This window comes from Oncorhynchus mykiss, chromosome 13 (assembly GCF_013265735.2).
Source record: "Oncorhynchus mykiss isolate Arlee chromosome 13, USDA_OmykA_1.1, whole genome shotgun sequence".
Taxonomy (NCBI): Eukaryota; Metazoa; Chordata; class Actinopteri; order Salmoniformes; family Salmonidae; genus Oncorhynchus; species Oncorhynchus mykiss.
The window spans coordinates 25,410,506-25,420,874 of NC_048577.1; the positions used below are offsets into that span (position 1 = coordinate 25,410,506).

A 10,369-nucleotide genomic window follows, 5' to 3' on the forward strand; every position below is an offset into this window, starting at 1 on the left:
TCCTTAGCAACCACCACAGCCAATGGCAGGATTCACGACGTTTTCATTGTTTATTCTCAATTTTTATTATATTAGCTATCATTTTGCTATTCCTGAAATACCTGGAAAACGTTGAATGCCCGCGCCATAGAAATGTAATCCACTGCGTTCTATGCATGTTTTTCCTTATAATAAACCATTATCAAAGAATATGTGTTATTGTTACAAAATGTACCAAATACCTCACTAAATACTAAAATACTGACGACAATAAGCTTAGGAAAGAAATCAAATTATAAATGAATTGAACTACTACAGTGAAAGGTATTTTCTACGTTTTTAAAAGGCAATTTCTGGGCTTCTATATAGCCACCCAAATGCGATTTGGACTCAGAGTCACATGTTCAATTGTTGATGAATTGCATTGCTAGCTAGCTAACGTTACCTATATAATATTGTACAACTCTCCACGATGGCGGATGTAAAGAAAGTAAAGAAAGAATCCACAGATCCCGTAGACATTGAAAACAGGGTTGTCGCTGTCAAGAAGTCCCTAGCATAGGCTAGCTCGCAGTCTAGTTAGGTAGCTAACTAGCTGTCTATTTTCACTTGCTCAAATGGGATACATCTGGCCAACTAACGCTAGCTAGCAAGACATAGACCAAGGGACTTAGATACTTTTAAATCTGCCTTATAAAACTAAACAAATCTGCTAAAGAAGGCGTTTCAATTCATTCAGCCAATGTTTTCAACCCTTGACTCATAGTCCCTCAAGTTTGACAATGACAGTTTGATGCATGTAGCTATAGTGAGCTAACTAACGTTACTGTACAGTCGTGGCCAAAAGTTTTGAGAATGACACAAATATTAATTTTCACAAAGTCTGCTGCCTCAGTGTCTTTAGATATTTTTTGTCAGATGTTACTATGGAATACTGAAGTATAATTACAAGCATTTCATAAGTGTGAAAGGCTTTTATTGACAATTACATGAAGTTGATGCAAAGAGTCAATATTTGCAGTGTTGACCCTTCTTTTTCAAGACCTCTGCAATCCACCCTTGCATGCTGTCAATTAACTTCTGGGCCACTGATGGCAGCCCATTCTTGCATAATCAATGTTTGGAGTTTGTCAGAATTTGTGGGGTTTTGTTTGTCCACCCGCCTCTTGAGGATTGACCACAAGTTCTCAATGGGTCTGGGGAGTTTCCTGGCCATGGACCCAAAATATCGATGTTTTGTTCCCCGAGCCACTTAGTTATATGAAAGAAATACTTGTCTTACGGCAAGGTGCTCCATCATACTGGAGAAGGCATTGTTCGTCACCAAACTGTTCCTAGATGGTTGGGAGAAGTTACTCTTGGAGGCTGTGTTGGTGCCATTCTTTATTCATGGCTGTGTTCTTAGGCAAATTGTGAGTGAGCTCACTCCCTTGGCCGAGAAGCAACCTCACACATGAATGGTCTCAGGATGCTTTACTGTTGGTATGACACAGGACTGATGGTAGCGCTCAGCTTGTCTTCTCCGGACAAGCTTTTTTACGGATGCCCCAAACAATCGGAAAGGGCATCAGAGAAAATGACTTTACCATAGTCCTCAGCAGTCCAATCCCTGTACCTTTTGCAGAATATTAGTTTGTCCCTGATGTTTTTCCTGGAGAGAAGTGGCTTCTTTGCTGCCCTTCTTGACACCAGGCCATCCTCCAAAAGTCTTCGCCTCACTGTGCGTGCAGATGCACTCACACCTTCTGGTTGCCATTCCTGAGCAAGCTCTGTACTGGTGGTGCCCCGATCCCGCAGCTGAATCAACTTTAGGAGACGGTTCTGGCACTTGGACTTTCTTGGGCGCCCTGAAGCCTTCTTCACAACAATTGAACCGCTCTCCTTGAAGTTCTTGATGGTCCGATAAATGGTTGATTTAGGTGCAATCTTACTGGCAGCAATATCCTTGCCTGTGAAGCCCTTTTTGTGCAAAGCAATGATGACGGCACGTGTTTCCTTGAGAGGTAAACATGGTTGACAGAGGAAGAACAATGATTCCAAGCACCACCCTCCTTTTGAAGCTTCCAGTCTGTTATTCGAACTCAATCAGCATGACAGAGTGATCCCCAGCCTTGTCCTCGTCAACACTCACACCTGTGTTATCGAGAGAATCACTGACATGATGTCAGCTGGTCCTTTTGTGGCAGGGCTGAAATGCAGTGGAAATGTTTTTTTTGGGGATTCAGTTCATTTGCATGGCAAAGAGGGACTTTGCAATTAATTGCAATTCATCTGATCACTCTTCATAACATTCTGGAGTATATGCAAATTGCCATCATACAAACTGAGGCAGCAGACTTTGAAAATGTATATTTGTGTCATTCTCAAAACTTTTGGCCACGACTGTGTAATACATGAACTAGCTACTGTAATGAGCTTCATCTACTAGTTAGACAAGCTACCTAGCTACATCAATCATCATTTGAGTAAGCAGTAAGACATTTATAGATTAATTTATTAAATCTGATGTCCTGACTAGCTAGGTTGCTAACTAACGTTAATGTAATGTTATATTATACTCTGATATTTTAAAGGATAAAGGCGCTCTGTCAACAGTTCCCTCATGGAATAACAGACCAGGTGATCCAGAATGACATGCCTAATTTGGAGGCTCAACAGAGAGCCATGGCCATCAACAGACTACTGTCATTGGTAAGTGGCACAGGTGTAGCCTGGGTGCCAGTCTGTTTCTGCTCTCTTAACGACTCCTTATGTAATTGTCATGCCAGACATGTTTGGCTAGACAATGAGAAAGGCGTTGACAAGGTCACAAACAGAGGAGTTTGTGATCTCACTGTCATGGGTACGTTGAGTAGATTTGTACATTTAGGGTTGGGCAATATCAGCCTTTGTTCCATCGTGATTATGTACTTAGAAAATGCCTACAACTTAAATTTGTGTATTTTTGAAAGTGGCAACTTTTGAGGAGAATTTCTTAGGCTATACACCTTTTAAAACTAACTGGTCTTAAAGCTTTTGCGATCGGCCTGGTAGGAGGATATACTGTTGGGCCAATTCGCATGGAGCGATTAAGCTGGCCTGGCATGGTTAACTTATTTCTTAGTAAGCGTTGCTCAACTGTAGGCACAAACAACAGTGGTCAATAGAAAAACTGTTTTTCTATAGACCACTGTTGTTTGTCTTTCAAATGATGAATCCCCTACATTTATGTTTTGAAGCAATTCAAACAACTTTCTGAAAGGGAACTCCGTTAGATTAATTCACTGTTCCATTGCATGAAAGCCAGAATGCATAAAACTGAAAGTGTATGTATGCCTATAGCCTAAAGTTGTATTCCTATTGATGGGAAAAATATATATATATTTTTAAATGGGTAGACACGGGTTACTTAAGGTGTGTGCATTAGCAAATAGGAATATAGGCAGTTTACTCAGAATGTCCACCAATGCGCTTTCCTGCTGAGGGCTGCCTGACTGCACTTTACTGCCAGTCAAGTTGAAATAGATTAGGCTATCGTCTGTCACATCACAATGTTGTTACCAATGACGACAATAACTGTCAATTATCCTCAATAAATGATACTGTCATAATATGCATTGAATGATAATGTTGTCATGCCCTCATGTTCATGTTGGTCAGTAACAAAAACATAAGGGTAAAGAACATGATGCATGATAGATCCATGTGTTCATTAATTATCAAATTGTCCAAACATTGGCTCAATATTTCTGGTTGACAGCGCAATGCTGAGGATGGGAATGTTGTAACCAAGTTGAATTTTGTGCACACAGGGTCAGTTGGACCTTCTACGAAACAGCTCAGGACTTCTATACCGCATGAAGGATGCTCAGACAGCAAGGTAAATGTCAGCATGGTCGTTAAACATTTAACAATGTTTTTTTTTTAAGGAAGCCTTTAGGAAGGACTTTTATTTCTGGATGATTGGGAACTTTAACTGTGTTTTATTATGTCCCAAAGCAAAATGAAAGGCTCCGACAATCAAGAGAAGCTGGTCTATCAGGTCATTGAGGATGCAGGAAACAAAGGTAGGAATTTCAGAGGTGTCCTGTCCAGACAACCCCTAGCCCCTACACCCTTAGGTAGCCTACATGGGTAGAGCAGACGGAATTGGGTAGGTATAAGCAAATGCTTCACCTTTCCCTCTGATAGGCTAGGTGACATTTTCCGCACATTGTTTACATCTATCCAATCCTCTCAGATCTACTCTAGTGATAGGGGGTAAGAGATGGGTGTTGTCTTTGGATGGGGCCATCAAGTCCATTCAAACCTGGCCAGCTCACCCAGTTCACACTTGACACTTCACAGTACCCACCACCACAACATTATTTTCCGTTATTGTATTTCTTTGTGAAATGTTCTTTCCATTTGTATATTCATGAACTGTCCTCTTGCTTTCACACAGGGATCTGGAGTAGGGACATTAGATATAAGAGCAACCTTCCTCTGACAGAGATCAACAAGATCCTCAAGAACCTAGAGAGCAAGAAGCTGATCAAGGCTGTGAAATCAGTGGCTGTGAGTCAAGCTCCAAACACTAAAATATTCTAAAAGACATGTTTTAAAAACCACAGATATGGTTGAATCAAGAAAAGTACCACTTAATAATATGAATGCATCAGCAGTCATGCTATACAAACTCTTAAGTGTTTAGTCTCACCTATAATGAGTTATTGTTGTTTGTCCAGGCGTCAAAGAAGGTTTACATGCTATACAACCTGCAGCCAGACCGCTCGGTGACTGGGGGAGCCTGGTACAGTGACCAGGACTTTGAGTCTGAGTTTGTGGAGGTTCTCAATCAGCAGTGTTTCAAATTCCTTCAGAGTAAGGTGAAGGGTCCACTGAATGGGAGTGGGACAAATGTCTTACAATGGACAAGTCACAGAAATTAAAAGGGTGTGTTCTGTAGTGTAACTGTTTGGAAATAAGTTACTAATGAACTGATATGAGCACGTCAATGTTGGGAACAGTGTGAAGCGTGCTTCAATCTAATAGATTATGCCATAAAGAAAATCTATACGGCTTCTAAGGCACTAGCATTTGTTTTGGAATGCACCCTAAAATTCTTCCAATTCTAAATGCAGGGCTGGTTGACATAGCCAGAAACAACTCTGGCTCCTAGTTATAGGCTATCTGGTAACCAAGAGTTTATTAGGACATCATTTCTATGGTCATGTTGGTTTGTTTGTCACCCTCTAGGCCGAGGTGGCGAGGGACAGCAAGCAGAACCCCATGGTGCAAAGAAACAGCTCCTTCGCCACCTCTCACGAAGTGTGGAAGTGTATTTGTGAACTCGGTATCAGCAAGGTGAGATTCCTGCTGGCAACATTTTGTTCGGTTTTGACCGCAATTTTGTCACAAAACGATAACGGCCAAAGTTGTCAAGACCAGGGTGGAATCCTCCACTGGTTGGTGAGGACTGGGGCATAATTGTCCACATTACTATTTTCACACTATTGACCAAACATAGCTGTACTGTCTCCACTGGCCTGGTTATGAATCTGCCATAGTTGCAGGTAATGGGCTGGAAAGGTCCATGCGAAAATGAAAATATCAGAGCAAACAAAGTATTGTAACGACCCTGGGTTTATAAGCGTGGATATCGACTCTGCCGCTCGAGCATGCTTTTGCGGCACAGTCGATAGCGCGCTGGACTTTGGACTAGAAGGTTGAGGGTTCGAGACCTGCTCCCTGCTGTTTCATTACAGTATGGTTGGTACTCTGTACAAATAAGGTGAAACGGGTACAATGTGAGGGGTCAAATGTAACAACTGTCAGCATACAGTTGCTATGTACAGTTGAAGTCGGAGGTTTACATACACCTTAGCCAAATACATTTAAACTCAGTTTTTCACAATTCCTGACATTTAATTATAGTAAAAATTCCTTGTCTTAGGTCAGGTAGGATCACAGTTAAGAATGTGAAATGTCAGAATAATTGTAGAGTGATTTATTTCAGCTTTTATTTCTTTCATCACATTCCCAGTGGGTCAGAAGTTTACATACACTCAATTAGTATTTGGTAGCATTGCCTTTCAATTGTTTAACTTGGGTCAAACATTTTGGGGAAGCCTTCCACAAGCTTCCCACAACAAGTTGGGTGAATTTTGGCCCATTCCTCCTGACAGAGCTGGTGTAACTGAGTCAGGTTTGTAGGCCTCATTGCTCGCACATGCTTTTTCAGTTCTGCCCACAACTTTTCTGTAGGATTGAGGTCAGGGCTTTGTGATGGTCACTCCAATACCTTGACCTTGTTGTCCTTAAGCCATTTTGCCACAACTTTGGATGTATGCTTGGGGTCATTGTCCATTTGGAAGAGCCATTTGCAACCACATAATTTTCCTGACTCGTGGTGCCATCTATTTTGTGAAGTGCACCAGTCCCTCCTGCAGTAAAGCACCCCCACAACATGATGCTGCCACCCCCGTGCTTCACGGTTGGGTTGGTGTTCTCCGGCTTGCAAGCCTCCCCCTTTTTCCTCCAAACATAAGGGTGGTCATTATGGCCAAACAGTTCCATTTTTGTTTCATCAGACCAGAGGACATTTCTCCAAAAAGTACAATCTTTGTCCCTATGTGCAGTTGCAAACTGTAGTCTGGCTTTTTTATGGCGGTTTTGGAGCAGTGGCTTCTTTCTTGCTGAGCGGCCTTTCAGGTTATGCTGATATAGGACTCGTTTTACTGTGGATATAGATACTTTTATACCTGTTTCCTCCAGCATCTTCACCAGGTCCTTTGCTGTTGTTCTGGGATTGATTTGCACTTTTTGTACCAAAGTACGTTCATCTCTAGGAGACAGAACGCGTCTCCTTCCTGAGCGGTATGACGGCTGCGTGGTCCCATGGTGTTTATACTTGCGAACTATTGTTTGTACAGATGAACGTGGTACCTTCAGGCATTTGTAAATTGCTCCCAAGGATGAACCAGACTTGTGGAGGTCTACAAAAAAAAAAAATTCTAAGGTCTTGGCTGATTTTTTTTTTGATTTTCCCATGATGTCAATCAAAGAGGCACTGATTTTGAAGGTAGGCCTTGAAATACATCCACAGGTACACCTCCAATTGACTCAAATTATGTAAATTAGCCTGTCAGAAGCTTCTAAAGCCATGACATCATTTTCTGGAATTTTCCAAACTGTTTAAAGGCACAGTCAACTTAGTGTATGTAAACTTCTGACCCACTGGAATTGTGATACAGTGAATTATAAGTGAAATAGTATGTCTGTAAACAATTGTTGGAAAAATTACTTGTCATGCACAAAGTAGATGTTCTAACCGACTTGCCAAAACTATAGTTTGTTAACAAGAAATTTGTGGTGGTTTAAAAACGAGTTTTAATGACTCCAACCTAAGTGTATGTAAACTTCCGAGTTCAACTGTATTTCCTATGGAGGTTGTAGGTCTGAATATTGCACTTTGTGCAGGTGGACCTGTCTATGGAGGACATTGAGACTATTCTGAACACGCTCATCTACGACGGCAAGGTGGAGATGACCATCATCGCGGCCAAGGAGGGCACTGTGGGCAGTGTGGACGGCCAGATGAAGCTGTACAGAGGGGTCAACCCTATCATCCAGCCCACAGGCCTGGTCAAGACGCCCTGTGGCCTCTGTCCGGTGAGCCCCCCTTCACAGGCAATAGCAGCCAAGTGGCTCCGTTTCAATATCCATACCAGCGTATCACTTGGTATTAAACATTGCAATCGGGATATACACAGAGGGTACAAATCATTAGGAACACCGTTTTCCACGACCAACTGACCAGGTAAAAGCTATGATCCCTTATTGATGTGACTTGTTAAATTCACTTCAATCAGTGTCAATGAAAGGGAGGAGACAGGTAAAAGAAGGATTTCCAAGCCTTGAGACAATTGAGACATGGATTGTGTATGTGTGCCATTCAGAGGGTAAATGGGCAAGACAACATTTAAGAGCCTTTGAACGGGTTATGGTAGTAGGTGCCAGGTGCACTGGTTTGTGTCAAGAACTGCAATGCTGCTGGGTTTTTCATGCTCAACAGTTTCCTGTGCGTATCAAGAATGGTCCACCACCCAAAGAACAGCTTGACAACTGGGAAAGCATTGGAATCAACATGGCTCTCTGTGGAATGCTTTTGACACCTTGTAGAGTCAATGACCAGATTAATTGAGGCTGTTCTGAGGGCAAAAGGGGGGTGCAACAATATTAGGAAGGTGTTCCTAATATTTTGTACACTGTGTATAACACCCAAAACTACATCACTAGTGTTGCGGTTTCCTTCATTAGCGTTGTTTATAGTTTGCAGCAAACTGAGGCATGAATTAAAAGCACCAGCCACTTTATCAGTTGAGAAAGCTTCAGAGACACGTGTAGAAAACACATAAACACACATGCCCTGTATAGTTTGGCCGTAAGTGGTATGCTAGTGTGGACATTGGAGAACCCAGTCACTCGTCAAATACTAGAAAGGCATGTTTTTGACCTAGGGCTGGGCAGAATGAATGAAAGGAGACCTGCAGATTTCTGATCCTAAGTGTTTTACCAATTCTATTCAAAGTACTTCACCTGTAGCCAGATAGCCAGCAGGAAGTGCTAGAAAAAGGGAAAGTAAGTATTATGTAGGTTTGATAGTGCAGGATTCTTCCACGAGTGTACACTTATTTATGTCTCTTCTCTTAGGTGTTTGATGACTGTCACGAAGGAGGTGAGATATCCCCCTCTAACTGTGTGTATATGGCAGAGTGGCTGAACTTTTGACCAGTGACTTGGCTTGTAAAGTTTCTCTGTGGAGAAAATGTAATGTATAGTTTTTTTTCTAGCAACCTTTGATACATCTGAATATATTTTTTATTTATACAGGGCTTAATAAATATTTTAAGAGAATGTCTACTCTCAATTGTATCCTGCCGCTACATTTTCATCTAGCACATATGAAAGTGTTGAAGATGGACAGGTATTGCAAAAGCATTCCTTTTGTGCTGGAAATAAACAGATTGTTTTACTTCTTCAGCACACATGATATGTCACAGCATTGCAATAGCCTAAATCGTTTTGTCAGACAGCGTTTCAAAATGAACCTTCTTAGCTTCAAAGGTCAAGTCAGTCATTTTAGTAGACACTGTTATCTATAGCAACTATAGGGCATTTAAGTAAAACTACAGGGATCTGGTTAGGCTGACTGTGGTATGTTCCTTCATGACTCTGAAGGCCTTATGTGGATCTCAATCTGATTTGAAGAAAAGGAGTGGTATGATGTAGATAATTTGGGTACACTAGATCACTGTAATCAGTTTTATTCCTGTTTTGCAGTGTTGGATTGAAGGGTCCCAATAGCATGTGTTTTTATACATGAGTTTGATGTTAGCATGTGCAAGTGATTACCCTAATGATTTGTCTGTATGTTCTGTTAGAGCGCAAGCGCCAAGGCCAAAGTGGGCACACATGCTGTTTGTCACAGACTTTTTGTGCTAAAACCATCAACATAGTTAAGGGATGGAAATACATAGAACTTCTGTTTTCATTAGTTATAAAAACATCATTATACAGCATTTTATTCGCAAGAAGCCAGTTTGATGGAAACTCACGGCTGTCCGTAAAATGTGCATATGGGTGAATCTTAAAATATTTGCTTAACTCTTTCAAACGGATGGAAACACAGGTGAATCAAAACTGGTGAGTCTTCCATAGAGCACTCAAAGTAATGGAGCAAAAGATAAGCACGTTGATGACATTGAACTACACTTGATAAATTGGAATATCCAAACCGTAATCATAAGGGTCCACGTGAGGATTCCCCAGAGGGACACAGAGTGAAGGGAGCAACTGAACAGAGAATTGTAATTGGGCTATTGTCCTCATTGTGTGTCATATTCCAATGGCGGACAACTCTGCTACTTTTTAAGCAGCTGCCCTCAGCTTTCTCACTGTGTCAATGAGCTCAGGGAATTGTGTTCTGGAAGTGTCCTTGTTCTATGTACAACTTTCTGCTCCTCCCAAGGCAGGAAGGGGTCATCCTTGGAGCCAAACTGAACAATGTGCCCAACGTTTCTTCTCATTTGCTCCCACTCCCAATGGCCGGCTAAAATATCCCGAGTGAAGAGATACACAGGGAGCCCTAACGGATGTGTTCCAACCTGCTTACATCGCAGATCACGAGATCATTCAATTCTACTTCCACATTTGCAGGGATCGGATACAGATCTGATTGGTCTCAGATCTCTACAAATGAGGAAATGGAGTTGTACATTAAAGCAATTACTTCAATATGATTTACGATATGATAATCTGCACAACCTGACTGCAATATAGGCAGCCTGGGATGCGTCCACCGTTTCAGTGACTCGGGGTGGGGGATGGATAAACAACCGGTGAGTGGTGAGTTACATTAAACTGGATT

At 41.7% G+C, this 10,369-nt stretch overlaps 1 protein-coding gene across 1 annotated transcript; it reads left to right on the top strand.

The window, feature by feature from the left end:
- Positions 1–363: 363 nt before the first annotated feature.
- On the top strand, positions 364–8,856 carry LOC110486053 (DNA-directed RNA polymerase III subunit RPC6). The gene is made up of 9 exons (XM_036942410.1): positions 364–511; positions 2,554–2,670; positions 3,771–3,838; positions 3,958–4,025; positions 4,403–4,515; positions 4,686–4,826; positions 5,197–5,304; positions 7,420–7,611; positions 8,653–8,856. The coding sequence occupies exons 1-9, from the start codon at positions 452–454 to the stop codon at positions 8,728–8,730; spliced, it is 945 nt and encodes a 314-aa protein (XP_036798305.1). The 5' UTR covers positions 364–451; the 3' UTR covers positions 8,731–8,856.
- Positions 8,857–10,369: the final 1,513 nt, after the last annotated feature.

What these genes read in the sequence shown, in the direction of transcription:
- LOC110486053 (XM_036942410.1), top strand. Translation starts at nt 452, where the DNA reads ATGGCGGATGTAAAGAAAGTAAAGAAAGAATCCACAGATCCCGTAGAC. An exon ending in TCAAATTCCTTCAGAGTAAG is followed by an intron (nt 4,827 to 5,196) that starts GTGAAGGGTCCA and finishes GTCACCCTCTAG; the next exon opens with GCCGAGGTGGCGAGGGACAG. An exon ending in GTGAACTCGGTATCAGCAAG is followed by an intron (nt 5,305 to 7,419) that starts GTGAGATTCCTG and finishes CACTTTGTGCAG; the next exon opens with GTGGACCTGTCTATGGAGGA.